The following is a 17,097-nucleotide window of genomic DNA, read 5'->3' on the forward strand; positions in this document are numbered from 1 at the left end:
CCAATGGGGCAGCAGACTGGTTACAGCAAGAGGCAAAAACCTCTTAAACAGCATAATAAACAACAACCTCAACTACCTCACCACATACGAACCCACATACTGGCCCACTGACACCAACAAAATACCCGACCTTCTCGACTTCTTCATAACTAAAAATATCTCATCAAGACACGTCCAGATCAACTCCTCGGCTGATCTCTCCTCTGATTATTCTCCCGTGATAGCAACAGTCAGTTCAACAATCATCGAGAATACACCTAATGGCTCCATTCACAACCAACACACCAACTGGCAGCTCTTCAGAGAAGTCTTTACACACTCAACCTCAGCCTTCACCCCACTAAAAACAAAGGAAGAAATCGAAGCAGCCACGGAATACTTAAACACGAGCATAATAAACGCAATCCGCCTCTCCACACCGACAAAGCCATCTAACAGCAAACAAGAATATCCCCAATACATACTAAAAAAAATAGCAGAAAAACGTAGACTAAGAAGAGTATGGCAGACCCATGAACACCGGATGACAAACGCAAACTAAACAACGCAACTAGAAAGCTATCCAGAACCTTAAAAAACTATAAAAACGACTGTTTCCATAAATACCTCGCCAGCTTATCCCCCACAGCCGACTCCAACTACTCACTATGGAAGGCCTCCAGGAAACTCACACGCCCCCCACAAATAATCCCACCAATCCGCCGTCCGCAAGGTGGATGGGCGCGAAGCCCTATAGAAAAAGCCGACCTGTTTGCTAAACACTTGTCAAAAGTATTCAAACCCCATTCCCCCAAAGCCGCCGCGGACGTTACTGAATACCTGCACACCCCCTTCCAAATGTCCCCTCCTATCGAACCCTTCTCCTCTGCAGAGACTATAGAAAGAATCAGTCGCCTAAACCCCAAGAAAGCAGCAGGACACGACCTAATAGGCAATAAAGCAATCAAGGAACTTCCCACAAAAGGGATAGCACTCATCACATCGATTTTTAATGCTATCCTTCGCCTGGAACACTATCCTAAGGCCTGGAAAATCTCATTGATTACCCTCATCCCTAAACCCGGTAAACCGATATACGAAACCAGCTCCTATCGCCCAATCAGTCTTTTACCTACCCTGTCCAAACTATTCGAGAAGATGCTCACGAACCGACTCCTTCCAATCCTAGAGAACTTGAAAACACTCCCAGATCACCAATTCGGCTTCCGAAAACATCATTCTACAGTAGAGCAAATCCACCGTTTAACTCACACGATCAGCCAAACACTCGAAAAGAAAAAATATTGCTCAGCGGTTTTCCTAGACATCCAACAGGCATTCGACAAAGTATGGCATGAAGGGCTACTATACAAGCTTAAAAAGATCCTACCTCACCCCTACTACTCCATCCTAAAATCTTACCTAACCAATAGACAATTCATGGTTAAATGCCTAGACGCCACTTCCGCAACATTCCCAATAGAAGCCGGCATACCCCAAGGTAGTGTCCTCGGACCCCTACTGTACTCCATCTACACTGCCGACCTACCTATATCAAACGATATAACAATAGCGACATTTGCAGACGACACAGCGCTATTAGCTACCCACGCAGACCCGGTAATAGCCTCATCCACTCTCCAGCGAAGTCTCGACTCCATGGAAAAGTGGTTTCACAAGGGGCTTCAAAGTCAACGAAAAGAAATCCTCACATGTAACCTTCACGCTCCGAAAACAAACCTGCCCCCAGGTCACCATCAACAATGCAACAGTTCCTAGCAGGGACACAGTCCGATACCTGGGCATGACCCTGGACAGGAGACTAACGTGGAAGACACACATCTCAGATAAAACGAAGCAACTAAAGGACAAACTAAAAAAACTCTATTGGCTCACGGGCCGACGCTCCAAACTAAACATACAGAATAAAATTACCCTCTACAAGACCGTAATAAAACCTGTCTGGACCTACGGAATCCAACTATGGGGAACAGCAAGTAACTCCAACATTGAAATACTCCAACGCTTTCAATCGAAAACGCTAAGATCCCTAATTGACGCACCTTGGTATGTAACCAATGAAACAATACACCGCGACCTCAAGATACCCACCGTCAAAGAGGAAATAGCAAAATATAGCGACAGATATAGCAAAAGAGTCAACAAACACTGAAACCCCCTAATCACTGGACTACTCGATACGACGGACCAGATTCGAAGGCTGAAGAGGCACTACCCGCTAGACCTAAACGTTAGATTCATTTAGTTATCCAAATTAAGCATATGCACTTATAATACTTATAAATTATACCTATCTATAATAAGTATTAACTTATTGTAAATAAACAGCCATGTCACTGCGCCACGCCAGAAAAATTACTGAAAATTCTCAACGCGAGAATTGATTGTAATTTCAACAAATAAATAAAAAAAAAAAAAGAAAACACAGTTCCTCGACGTATCATGAGCAGTCATCATCTTAACTTATAGCACGTACTCTGCTCAATCGCTATCTTAACTCGATCGGTATCATTCAAGTTGTAACCGAGAAGCGTGAATCGTTAATTGTAATCGCGAGTTCTATGTAAAGTGTCGAAAGCGAGCATTGTTAATAAATATACTGTTTAAACATTTCCGAGTGTTTCTTTGGTACCCGTCACGTCCTATCCATCTCATAATTTTAATACGAGCGGATCAGTGTGTGAGAATTGGAGCGCCCAAATTAACCGCGGTACGCGCGCGGACAACACGGATGGTTGCGATGAGGTTTTGTAGGATTTACAGAGTATCGTGCGAACTGTACAGGCGAACAAACAACGGTGGAACGTCGAAAGGTTTCTTAGTATCTTTCAACGTGATTTCGAAGATGGATGCAAATGAAGTAGCAGCCAAATCGAAGTTGTTTCGAATTGGTGACGAGATCATTCAAGTTTGTAGACGTAGATTGCGTGGTATGTCGATCGTCGAGGTTAGGAACGCGTTAAAAACATGTTCGGAATCCGTAGAATTGCAGATAGGCAGAGAATCGACTTTCGTTTTAGATGAAGAGCTAGGTAACACGTGAGACGATATTCTTGTATACTTATACAAGATACTTTACATATTTTATATACTTTTCCCACAATATTATTGTTATAGAGAAATGTTTTAGTTTCGAGGGTCCGTTGTTGTAGACCATTGCAGTTCTAAGCTGCTACTTTCAGCGTGTCCATTTCTATCTTTTACTTAACATGTTTGTAAGTAGTTGTAGCATAACCATAATTTGTTGTGTTTGTTGTCTGAGTACTGCATTTTGCTCACTTATCATTCTTATACTTATATTTACACTTACACTTACACTTACACTTACACTTATACTTATACTTATTTCAATATAGTTTTCTGTTACAATCCATTCGTTCCTTCATCAGTTAACCTCAACATGTGTAATTCAATATACACATATACATATGACTGATGCACCTGAAAAATATTCACGCGATACAAATCGTCGCTGTATCGAGCCTGAAATTTCTTAAGAAATGTTCCATATTTCTCAAGAAGTGAAAAGAAGTAACAGGTTCCCGAAGAAGCTGAAAAATGGATGGGCATGGCTGGACAAAAAGCAGTTCAGTCATCGAGGACAGGTAAGTTGGCTAGCATTCGCCGAATGCATCAAATGAATATAAAGAAAATGATGAACATTATGTGGAATATTTGCTGTGGAAGTTGTTGCAGATGAAGTTCAATCCGTCACTGCTAATGACATTGAATATGATCTTAAATTGTTTAAATACTGTTTATATACTGAAGCATATCTGGCATTTTTAGATTTTCTGTTACAGATATTTACATGCTTTAGCACATTGTTCCAGAGTTGCTAAATTTTAATTCATTGTTTGTTAATGGAATGCCATAGAGTTTTGCAGTCAACAGCTGGTAATTTCTTTAGTATGATACTGTTATGATTGAAAATAAAAATTTGCATGAAGTAGATGCTTCCAATCAAAGTGATTTACTCCTTCTGAGGTTATATTGGTGCTCATATATGATTTATATAATTTAATTATAATTGATATAATATTAAAAAATAATATATAAAATATAATTTATGTTTGTGCTTCCGAAGGAAATGCGGGAGGCGTTATGGGAGTTGCTAAGGAAAATATGGAATGGGGAGGAGATACCAGAAGATTGGAAAAAAGCAGCAATATGCCCGATATACAGGGTGGTTGGTAACTGGTGGTACAAGCGGTAAGGGGGTGATTCTACGCGAAAAAAGAAGTCGAAAATATAGAATATTTAAGATGGGTCAATCTTGTTGATTAACGAGCAACTAATATTAATATTAAACCATATCTGGTCTGCAGGAAAATTAATTACCTGTCCTGTCAACATTTCCATTTGATTCAACGCGTTTCGTTGTTCGCCGAAACCAAGTGCGTATTTGCTCAAATACAGCAATGATCCAGTAGTTGCCGGCGCATGATCGACAACAGTATGTACACGCCTTAATAATTGATGAACAAAGTTTTCAACGTAATTTCCTCATTTTTCATTTTCGACTAGTTGAATTGCCGAAATTTTGTAACGTCTATGGCCCAACTGTCTGTATGCAGGTGTCAAAAAGAACCAACAATCTCTTGGGTCAGCAAATATGCTGCCAGCATTATCATCAGCCATAAGTTTAATGTATGTAAGAGTCGACCATAAATTGAATTATAGTAAAAAATAATTCGATTCTTGTACATATCTAATTTTATTCTAAAGCATTCTGTAATTTATTATTTATAAAAGTAGACAGGATGATTCGATTTTCTTTGTCTATACCACTATAATAAACGTACATACAGATATTGTAAATTCCCATTGTTGCGCTATTCAGAAAGTCGACTGCATTCTATCAAATATGTATGTACAAATCATATCCACAGGATGAAGGAAAGAAATTACGAAATATAGTACTCAACGTCTGTAACAATTTTTCTTCATCGACGCTATGCTTATCTCACACTATACGTTTCGATTGCAATGCAATATATCAACATCAAAGGAACGTAACAGGAAAAATTGTTGAACCGCTGCTTTACTAACTGTTTGTTCCCCGATAAGTTCGGATAAACAGACTATATTCTGACGCGAATTCCGCTATTCGCAATATACGATGAAAATATATTTCGAGTTCATAATTATACGTTTCTATTATGCAATAAACAATAGCAGTCGCTGTAAATTAATTTGCAAAAACTGCTCACTTATTTGAGATATTACAAAACAATTATTCACTGTAAACTCCGTTTCTTGAACCAATCCTCTTTTACCATATCGGCACCCTTCTCTGCGATCATGATAATCGGCGCATTGGTATTACCACTGACTATATTTGGCATAATCGAGCCGTCTATGACTCGAAGTCCGGTGACTCCGTGAACTCGAAGCCGAGGGTCTACTACAGCCGTTGGATCCGAATTAGGCCCCATCTTGCAAGTACCCACTGGGTGATATAGAGTCGTGGCATAGAATCTGATCACGCACTCCCAGTATGGATCGGTATACATAGGAATATTCGTGCAGCCAGAAAATGGTTTCGGTAATAATTTGCTTCCATAACGTCCAAATGATGCAGTTTTACTCATCTCGACCACAAACTTAATTCCTTCTACCAATCTCGCCACATCGTCCGGGTTTTCGAAGTAGTTGGGATAAATCAACGGGTAATCGAAGGGATTGTTGCTTCGAAGCTTGATAACCCCTCTACTTTTCGGCCTTATAAGCGTGGGAATCGCGGTCCATGCGTCCTTATTAAGAAACTCCCCAAATACAGCATCGTAGTATTTTCTATTCAGACCGTAAATCTTTCTAAAAATTCTGCCGGCGTCGGTGTTCTCAGCAAATGGCGCAAAATGCAGTTGCATGTCTGGGAAATCGTCGGAGGCATTCGTGTATTTGGTATTGATAAAAGCTAGTCCTTCGACACCTCCTGGCTCTGACAAAGGACCGGCACCGAATATGGCGTATTCCAGCAAATATCGAATATCGTACAACCTGCTCTCTACCAACGATACTTCTTCATTCAGCAAGAATGTAAGGCTTGTCACAATTATATGGTCTTGAAGATTATGACCCACACTTAAATTCCGAATCACTGGTATCCCGTGTTCCTTTAAGTGTTCTCCAGGACCTATTCCAGACAGCATCAGCAATTGAGGGCTGTTGATAGATCCTGCGGAAACTATCACCTCCTTGCTGGCATTGACGCGCAACGTGCTTCCGTCTCTAAAGAACTCTACACCGTAAGCCCTCTTTGACGACGGATCTATTAAAATTTTCGTAACATGTGCGTGCATAGCGACGTGTAAATTCTTACGCGCGCTGGCAGGCCGCAGGAAGGCCTTCCCCGTGGAGCACCGGCTCCCATGTCTAATGGTCGCCTGAGCAATCGTAAAGCCAGTCTGCCGTTCTCCATTAATGTCTCTATTCTCGTAACCCATTTCTCGTCCTGCTCGAAGGAACGCATTAGCCAGTGGTGTGTGCCATTTTGATTCTTCGACAGTCAGGTAACCCCCTGTCGAATGATACGGAGTCTTGCTGTAGTTCTGATTCCGATTGTCTTCCGATTTTTTGAAATAACTCAGGACGTCCTTGTAGGACCATCCTGGATTGCCCAGTTGTTCCCAGATGTCGTAATCTTTTTTGTTACCACGAACATAGAGCATGTAATTTATCGTGCTGCTGCCTCCGATCACTTTGCCACGTGGCCACACGCAGCGACCCCCCTCCATCGCTGTAGGCAGAATTTGCGATAAAACATGGAAGACGATGCGAATAATACGTAATCGATTATTAATGTTGGTTGGTGATCGATCTAAGTTTATATCTCTTTGCGTTCGACGATAAGATCATTGGCCGGTTAACGTTAATGGGTTAACGTTAGAACTACGTAAATGTACCGAAATATTATATATAGTTCAGTGTAATTCAAACAATATTAGTTACACTAAATAGATCTATACAAGTATTTAGTTATTTAAACCAAAATTTATATTAATCTTGCCAAAGGTATACGTATGTTTCTATTAATATTGGAAACGAAAATTTCCCCTCACCCATATAGACGTATTGGGTAATTCTGATATTAATATTTATTAGGATGTAAAGTTATGCATACATTAATATTATTTGATATTAATTACCTCTACAGTAATTTGGACTGGGTTCCGTGGTGTATTTCCAGTCGATCTCGGTGAGCTGCAGATTGGCGGCAAGAAGCGGAATATCATATATAACGCTTCCATCGCCACCTGCTTCCAAAAGGAGTACGTTCCAGTCTTCTATCTCGGACAAACGACTCGCCAAGACAGCTCCTGTAATATGAAAAAATTAATTTATTTAAATATCTCAAATATTTTTATATCAAAAGTTGTTAGTTGAAATTCAAAATTTGTCGATACTACAAATAGGATTTCATGATAAACCTAAAATATGTTTACAGAATACATCTGAAATTCGTTTATACGTAGGCAATAGGAAGTTAAAATTTGTACGCCAATTTGCATAAGAACGCGCAACGTCATAACTATACTACATAACAGATGTATTCTTTCTTCCACGTAAACATACTGTTATGTTTGTCTCTGTCACACTTTTATTAGGTTTATCATGGAATTTGTGTCGATGGCATCGAAAGAACATACCCGCAGAACCGCCACCTACAACTATGAAATCGTAAGACGGCATCAATAATTTAGAAGGAACATTCGTCGCGGAGTAATTAACAAACAAGTACGTGACATATAACGACACGCTCAAGAACATCGAAAGCACCGATGCGATCTTTCCCGATTGCAATCCTCCGAGAATATTTTTTACGACATCCATTTTGCACTTCTCCGGTTTCCCCTGTCAACCTGTAATAATAAGTCTTGTTACCTTTCTAGTAATCTTGCCTTTCTATGCCTAATAATCTTTCTAATGATTTTTACGCGTATTACGATTTTATCCAGCTCATATTTCGTCTTTGATAAATAAAATAAATAAAGAAATAAATATTTGTTTTTGTAAATTTGTTCTCGACAAAAGATTAATAAAAGCATGTGTGTTTAACGAGCGAAGCTAATTTAATTCTTGCTCACAAAAAATGAAATCGGATCCTGTACCTTTGAACCATGGTACAATTTGCCTTACACAGTCTAATTTGAATAATAGTTTGCACGTAATGACATTTACAGGTATCGTACGATGCTGAATATTAAAGCAATAAATTTTGGTCACTATATATCTTCCACAGACAGATCAATGACATCGTCAGGTGGAAACGTACCGCAACGTGCCAAAACGACCATTAAATCTGTACATTTCTGAGGTCAGTTGCTTGATACGTTTCATGGGTACGTAGTACACACAACGAAAAAATTCTTTAAGCGGCATCGATACGGAACATGACAAACATTCAGTAAATATTAATAAAATGATACGGAAATCTCCAACCGATCGTGTTACATTTTCTACGCCTGTTTATCTCAAAAAATCTATTTTTTAAATTATTTGATTAATTATTTTAAATTTTTGAAATCTGTATGTAGTACATCTATCTCCACGAAATCCGTCAAATTGGCGGTCTAACTGATTTCATGAACAAACCGTTTTTCAAAGACAGTATGCAAAAGTTTCAGTTATTGTAGACATTTCCCATTATTGTCTCCGCTTACTGTAAGTATTCTCAGTATTTTCTTTTTTTTTGACCAATCCGCCTTTTCTAGCAATCACGAGTAAATCCAGGAGACATAATAAGATGTTGAATAAAATTGTCAACATTAATGAAGATTGTTCTGAGGATACCTCCGTAGAAGATCAATATGAATTAGGCCAAAGCAAAGTAGACAGTGAAATTTCTGAATACACTGAAAGTGGAGAGACAGAAGGATCTTCGAATAATGAAGACGAAAACTTCTTAAAAGTATATCGTAACAAGGAAATGATGATGATTCTTTCTAGTTCTGACTCCGAGGACGAAAGAACGCGCATTCCAAGCATATTTCAAAATGTAATGGGTGAAATCGAAATCCAGTTGACGGGACACAGTGGATAAATGTGAAACGCGTGTGGATCCACGCGTAGGACGCCCATTCGTATGATATTCAAGGATGTCGCAAGGCCTATTGGCTATGCTAAGAGAAATATTATATCGGGTTGTATAACTAGCTCTTTCGAATTGATAATTGAGTGACACATAATGGAATATTGCACTGAAACCGAGACCTGTCGAGTTTAAAAAAAACAAACTGTATAATCACAAATGTTGAGTTACGTAATTTTCTAAAAATTATATATGTCTGGGACACAAATGAAGCGAGATCGTTAGAAGTTTCCGAAAGATTACATAAATTTCTTTACATAAATTCGCGCTGATATTCGAAATACGGGAAAGATTTATTAGTAATAACCAGGCTTGTTAGAATGTACATAAAAATTTTCAACGGTAGCCCGATACAGGTTTACGCAATATATGCTGAATAAGCTTCATAAATTTGGCATTAGGTTTTCATTATCAGTTGAAGTTCAAACAAAATATATTTTAGATGGTTCGATTGATTTAGAAACTCGTTGCTCAAGGGAACAGAGCGCAAAATGACTTTGTTTTCCTCACATTTGTATAAATCCGTTCCAGGAACCATTGCTTTTTACCATAAAACAATGTTTGGTGTGGACGTGGTCGACCAGATGGCACGCAAGTATAGTGTAAAAGCAGGGAGTCTCCAATGGCCTCTTCAAGTATTTTTCAATATTTTAGATTTGTCGGCGATAAGCGTGTGAATATTATGTAAAGAGTGCATCCGATCGAAAATATCCAGGAAGGAATTCATATTTTGTTTAGCCGAGGAATTATCTGGAGAAAACGAGGAAAACATTTTCCAAAGATCAGACGGTTCATTTCTGTGACGTCACAAGTGCGAAAAATTTGTCAAGTGGATTATTGCAAAAAAATATTGCAAAAAAACAACATTCAGTATATTTGCAAAAAGTGTGTTCAATAGATATGATTACCCTGTATCGTTAATGTTATTGTTATTTTTTTAGTGATAATTTGAAAAAAGACTTTTTATTTATTAACAATTTATTTAAACGCGAAGTCTAATATTGTTCTTTTCAGACTCAATTTGAATAAATCGATTTTTTAAAGAAAATTGCGTATTTTCGTTTACCCGTCAATTTGACGGGTCCCGTAGAGATAGATAGACTATATACGGATTTCAAAAATTAGAAGGCCTAGGAAAAAATAATTTTGTGCATAAATTCTTTAGATGAAATGATTAATTTACGATGCAAAATGGTTAAAATTGGTTTTTGAGATATTTCATTTCGAAGTTCGAAAGATCCAGTGTTAAATGCCCTCCATCTTGAACCGCAAATCAGACAAAGTATCGAGTGTAATTATATCAGTTACTTTTAGTGTTGCTATTCGTAGTTTTCGCCATTTACCTCTTCACGTTTCTCCAAAGAGTGTCGGAACGATGCTCTGACTGATCTCGCACAGCTATACCTTTCTGCGGGGTGATATCCTCCTTTCTTTTGAATGGATACGCGTGCAGAAAGCGCGCAATTCAAATACTACTACAGCAATTAAAAAATAAAGCAGCACGAATAATACAAATCTCACCACTGAACGAGAGGTACGATTTCAGACGAAGATATTTACACTGAGGAGCAAACGCAATAAAACATAGCCTACTTCTATTTGGATATGACGATCTTTCCAACGATGAGAAAATTAATCAAACCGGCTGAGTAGTTTTTGAGGTTACCTTGGACATACTGGCACCCTTATGTGGAGATCTTCTCGCTTTATAATTTTAATATTGGCGGAGAATTTCGATATGCCAACTAATGTCAGAAAATTAAACTGTGAGTATGTCAGGTATCGATAATATGATCAATGTTCAAATCGACATGAGTATGACAAAATTATTTTATGCGTGTAGAGGTTATGTGAAGAGGATGTAGGTGCGTGAGAATTAATGACGAGATTACTTGTTGTTGCAACCGTCGAATATATTTAAATCGATAAATTAGTACACAGCCGTAAACGTGAGACGTTGGTACGAAGTATAAATCACACAATAGAATCGCGGAATCAATACTTGTAAAGACTTGTCGCGTAACTTGATATACGCTCGTGAGTTACTCAGAAAATACTCTCGATACTATTAGGTACACGATATGTACTGTCGTTCGCGATCGTCTTCGTTTATTTATACTGGTGGGGAGAGAGTCGAAAAATTGAAATTCGTTTTAATTCGGCAGTTGCATGTAGCGGTGATATTGTCTTCGCCCGGAGTTTATTTATCGTTGTTTCAAGGCTATGACAAAGTCCTGATGAAAAAAAAAAACAGCACGTGTCGCTCTCGACTCGCGTCGTCCTTTAACTCCTATGCCGTTACACTACCCCCCTACCAGTAATAACATTTTTATTATATTTACTTGAACGTCGCTGTTTCTTTTTTAATTTTCGTAGTATATCCCGTGTCCAATAATTACAATGCTTGACCGAAACCTGCCTGTGACCAATCCTGAAAACGGACTCTTCGCCCAGACCGCGTAACGTACCTATTGCTGGTGTTTGCCTCATTCTTTTGATGATTGATAATTGAGCCGCTTTCGTTGCGGGCGTTTGTCTGTTCTACCGGAATAAGCACGTCACGGGTTTCGAGGTCCTCAGGTACTACAAAGGCTGGCTTTAATCCGTCTACGGAAACCGTTAGATCCCTATTGTTGACTCTAATTGTGTATGTTTCTTCGACTCTTCGCGTTACTTTAAACCCGTCGTAAGGTGGCCGTAGAGGGCTTCTAATCGCGTCATATCTCCGACTCCAACTCGCGGAAAATGAATATTTTCTTTTCGCCCTGTCATATAACAGGCTGTGGTCTGACTTTCTCCATCCGTTCTTTTAGCAGGTTCGCGAATTCCGAGTTGGTCCGCTGATTGGTTGGTAAGAAGAACGCCGGCAATCGTATGCCGGTGCCATAGATCATTTCGGCTGCCGTTGCGTTAAGGTCCTCCTTTATCGCGCTTCTAATGCCTAATAGCACGATTGGTAGAATCTCCACCCAGTTGCTCGTGTCGTGGCACTTGATTGCCGCTTTGAGCTGTCTATGTAAGCGCTCCACCATCCCATTAGACGCGGGATGATAGGCCAGCGTGCGTAGATGGGTGACTCCCAGCAACCTGCATAACAGACGCGATTCAAATTGGCGTCCCTGGTCGGTTGTTATCTTTAAGGGAACGCCGAAACGAGAGATCCAGGTCGAAAGGAGGGCCGAGGTTGGCGCTTCCATGTCAGCGATAGGAATGTCTTCGGGCCAACGCGAAAAACGACCGATACACGTGAGGTGGTATGTCGTGACAGGTTCGGAAGGAATAGTCAGATGTATTCAACGATAAATTTTGATTAATTGTAATGCTTGATGAGTGCACTAGGTTCTATTCGGTTCGCGGTGCACGGTTACAAGTTCGAGCTCGGATAGCTATGATCCGAGATGCGCTACGAGTGCGGACGATGATTGCGCGAGATGTCGAAGGCTTGGATAGTTAGTTGACTCGGACGAGCGATTGTAACGACCGTTGTGTGTTGACTCCCTGAGATAGACTGACTTTCCGTCACGATGCTGCTGCGAAGGGAAACTGTGCTGAGATGTCTAAGGATGCGAGGTCATCGGATTCGTTGAGAAAAGCTTTGGTTCGGAAAGTGAGGGAGATGTACCGGATGTCGGTTGTAAATTGTGCTACAAATATCCCTTTTATTTCTTTTATCATCGCCTGAAATCCTCTCTATTTTTTCCATCATTACCTCAATTCCTCTCTCCCTGATTGGCGTCTCTTTTCTGACAAGCTGTAACTATCCAATGTGTTTTTCAAATCTTCCTTATCTCCCGCTTTACCCGCGTTCCTTGGTCTTCCTCCGTTTAACGCCATCTTTTGTTTCCCCGCCTTACTTCATTTGCCGCGCTTTTGCCTTCCTAACCTCTTCTCCGCCCGCGTGTTACCATCGCACCGAACCAAACCAAAAGTCGTAAATTGTGCTACATAACCTAAGCAGCGAAATTGTCGCGACGAACATTTTTCCAGTTTTTGTCGAAACGCGTAAATGAGGGGTTTGTGGTCGGTATAGGTTACGAAGTCTCCTATTGCGCGTCTACCGTAAGGCTGACGGGCGCACCGGGTATCGGATGCGCTAGCATCGTGGCGTCCGTGTATATAGTGGGCAAAGTCCTCTAGGTGTGGTGGCGTATACCTGTTCCTTTTTGGCACGATGTGCAGAAGCGATGCCCACGGGCTTTTCGATGGTTGCATCACGCCTTGCTCAATCATGGGCTCAAATTCCACTTTTACCTGCTTGAGCCTATCCGGTGCGAGGCGGCGGAGTTGTAAATTGGCGGGCCTGGCTTGTATCACGCTGTGTCGAGCCTTCTCTTTCCCGTAAATCAACGGACGAGTGAGGCGAGGAAATTCCGCTAGCAGTTGGTGGTACGCTAAATCACCGGTTTTTATCGACGGGACGTTGTCCGCGGCCGCGTGTCCCTTCGAAGATAACTGGGTCGTCGTATCTATTACGTCGTTTTTTATTACGTGGCTGCACGAGCAACCCGAAGTGACTTAGGAAATCCATGCCGATAATAGGTGTTTGGACGTCGGCCACGGTAAAATTCCACTTAAAGGCACACCGTAGGGACAAATTCAGGTGGATCGCGACGGTCCCGTACGTTGCCATTCGTGTCCCGTTAGCCGCGAACAACTCGTACTCGCTGTTTTTCGCGGGTCCGCGGATTTTGCTGCGCGGGTGGACACTAATGTCGGCGCCGGTGTCTACCAGATACGAAAATGCGGCTGGATATCAAGCCGACGTCGTTCGCCGCGTTCACGGACGGCTGGCCGCGTTTCCCGAATTCCAATTGCACGGTAAGTTGCATCTTCTCGCACGTTGCCGAAACGTCGCGTGGTAGAAATGTGGCGGATCGGTATGAACAGGACGCCGACAGGTCGAGGCATCAACGCGGCGCAACACCTCCCTGGCGATCCGCGGGTACCAACCGCCAACGCCAGAGGGCTACGACGACAACGAGTCTGTCTATCTTGCTAGTGGTCGAATATACGGGGCCATGATACAAATACCGCACCTAGCGAGACTCCCTCTACGCCTAAGGCAGGGACTACCGGGCATAGTCTTACTGACGAGTCCACCGGTAGTCCCAGGACGAAACGCAAGACTCTCTTTTCACCACCTAGCTCCAACTACACCTACAGAAACATAACCCATCTTGCCGTGGCGGGTCTCGGGATCTCGAACAGCGGCGGTATCTTGTCGCGGTTGTCGACGGTTATCCATGCACAACGCGTTCATTTGCGCTTGCATGTGATTCATCTGATCTCTTAACGCGCTGATGGCGGCGGCGATCGAATCGCTCGTTCCGACGTTTTGTACAGGTGGACAGCTTTCCGCTGTTATCTGTGCTAACCACAGCAATTTGTCCTGGGTCCGGGCGTATGTCGTGGATGCTGTCGACGATTCGGGTCAGTGTTTCGGGTCTCTTATTCTGCATAGAGGCCAGGACATGCTGCACGTGAACCGGCAGCCGGCCTTCCCGCACGGTGAGAACGAAATCATCTGGTGTTGCGGGGGTGGCGATGCTCCTCAAATCCCCGTAAAATTGGGAAGGCGTTCTGTCGCCTATTTGCTCGTTTTCAATTAGCTTCAATCTTTTGCAGACTTAAGAGCGGCGTTCGACAGACTAAACAGAGAGAAACTGGAGAGAAAATGAGGAAAATGGGGATTAGTGGAAAACTAACCCGAAGAGATATACGAAGAAACAAGGAATGTAGTGAGAGTCAAGAACCACAACACAAGAGAATTTTGGACTGTGAGGGGAGTCAGACAAGGGTGCCCGTTGAGCCCGACGTTATTCAATATCTACGTGGCAGGACTGGAAGAAGAACTAGGGAAAGGACAGGCTGGGGGCATAGTGGTAGGAGAAAGAAAGGTATGTTCACTAACATATGCAGACGATATTGTGCTGATGGCTGATAGAGATGATGAGGAGCTAAAAGAAATGTTAAAGAGGTTCAAACAATTTTTTAAGGAAGCCGAATTATAACTGAGCACGGAAAAGACCAAAATAGTAGTCTTCGAAAAAAGAAGGAACAAAAGGAGACAAAGAAAAGGGAAATGGGGAAAGCAAGAATTAGAAGAAGTGGACAAGATAAGACACCTAGGGTACATACTGCAGAGATGAGAAGCACATACAAGACAGGAAAAAGAGAGCAACAATAGCAATGAAGAAAACATGGAGCGTGAGAGAAAGAATATTCAAACAGGACTACAAAAGGAGAATGAAGATGTTTGGAGCACTGGTAGAGAGCGTGGCGTTGTTTGGAGCAGAGGCATGGGGCTGGAACATGGAAGAAAGACTGGATAGAGTACAAAGGAGATATGCGAAATGGATATTAGGCTTAGATATGACAACGCCAAATTATATATTGATAGAAGAATGGAAATAAAAAGAAAAGCGTTAAAAAGAGCAGCAAGGTATGAAGAGAAAGCCTTAGAATCAAAAGAGGAATTAATAAAGGAGTGTATAAAGGAAAGAGAGGGAAACTGGGGAAAAGGGAGAAGAGCAAGAAAGAGAAAGAAGGGACTAGAAGAGGTGAGAAAGGGAGGGACGCAGATAGAAGCAGGAGAGAAGCAAGAAAGGATGACAGCAGACCAAATTATAGAAGAAAGAAGAAAGAGAGAAGCAGAAGAAAGGGGGAAAAAGATAAGGGAATCCAAATATAATATACACTACAGAAATATAGCCAAAGAAAAATTACCAAAGTACTTAGAAGGGAGGATAAAGTGGAAGGACAGAATACTGGCAAGATTCAGATGTGGAAACGAGACCAAAGCAAGGAATACTGGAAAGAAGAGGGAGAAAAGAGATGCAGACTATGTAGAAGGAGAGAAGAAGACCTGAGACATGTAATAGAAGAATGTGAAATAACGGGAGGACCAAAGGACATAGGAAAAACGCTATATGAGATTGGAGAAGGTTTAACAGAACTGAAAGCAATAATAGAGAGGAGAAGGGCAAACGACAGGAAGGATGCACAGCAAGGAGGCTAGAGACCAAAGTTGCAATAGTTTTTAGTCATTAGTTCCTAATTTGTAGTTTCTAGTTTTAGTTTTCAGAGATAGAATAATTAAGATAGTGCAATAGAATAGAGTGGAAAAGAGGGGAGGTAGACATATAAGAAGAGAAATAGACATAAGGGATGTAAAACCCAAAGGCATGGACTAAGCAATAATAAATAAATTCATGTTGGTGCTTATGCCACAGATATTATTATCAAGTTAAGAAATAGTACAGCAGAAACTGTAAAAACATGCGAAAGATTAGAGATCTTTTTTAATTGCCAAAAATTTCATTGGTTCGCCTTTCAAGGTATAATTAAAAGACTCGCATCTAATGAGCTATTTTTTAACTCCTTAATACACTTACTACTACTACTACTACTACTACACATACTGCTACTTTATACACTAGCAATCAAGACACACATATTAATTATGACATCAAGTATGTTGCATTTGTGACAGATTTAAATGAAAAATTAATAAACAAGGTGTTGTAAATGTATGTCAGTACTTCAGAATTTTTCAAATTTATCTTAGCCATCTTGAAGACTGCAGTGAAAAAAGAAAATATGCAAACGCTTGATTTCTTCATTAGTAGATAAAATCAAAACGACAGATAGGAATAAGTGGAAACCTGAAACGACTAAGCAGCATTACATTACTTCCCAACCTGCGAGACGCCAATAAAATATTATTAAAATATTAGTTTTCATACCATAATGTCCACAAATAAATAATTTAATATAAAAATAAATATACATGTACGCATATACTATAGAAAAACCATGTTATTATTATGTTAATCAGAGTTTTCAGTTTCCTGTTTGTAATAAAGTTTTTATTAACTAACCTAAAATCGATCGCACACATTACAGCCAATATCACTGCCTTAATCGTTAATTTCTGCAACAAACTAATTTTCTCATGTCATTTAATACCCCTTAACCTACAACTACGGGCATAGCCCGCAGTA

General features: G+C 40.7%; 2 protein-coding genes across 2 annotated transcripts; one reads left to right on the forward strand and one right to left on the reverse strand.

Moving 5' to 3' along the window:
• Nucleotides 1-4,720: 4,720 nt before the first annotated feature.
• LOC117166065 (glucose dehydrogenase [FAD, quinone]-like) lies at nt 4,721-7,854 on the reverse strand. Its single transcript, XM_033349686.2, has 3 exons — nt 7,653-7,854; nt 7,152-7,322; nt 4,721-6,742 (listed from the first exon to the last, which is right to left on the reverse strand). Exons 1-3 carry the CDS (start codon nt 7,834-7,836, stop codon nt 5,241-5,243), a joined length of 1,857 nt encoding a protein of 618 aa, XP_033205577.2. The 5' UTR covers nt 7,837-7,854; the 3' UTR covers nt 4,721-5,240.
• Nucleotides 7,855-14,742: 6,888 nt separating this feature from the next.
• On the forward strand, nt 14,743-15,611 carry LOC143303895 (uncharacterized). Its single transcript, XM_076626034.1, has 2 exons — nt 14,743-14,991; nt 15,091-15,611. The coding sequence occupies exons 1-2, from the start codon at nt 14,769-14,771 to the stop codon at nt 15,279-15,281; spliced, it is 414 nt and encodes a 137-aa protein (XP_076482149.1). The 5' UTR covers nt 14,743-14,768; the 3' UTR covers nt 15,282-15,611.
• Nucleotides 15,612-17,097: the final 1,486 nt, after the last annotated feature.

This window comes from Bombus vancouverensis, chromosome 17, assembly GCF_051014615.1.
Source record: "Bombus vancouverensis nearcticus chromosome 17, iyBomVanc1_principal, whole genome shotgun sequence".
Lineage (NCBI taxonomy): Eukaryota > Metazoa > Arthropoda > Insecta > Hymenoptera > Apidae > Bombus > Bombus vancouverensis.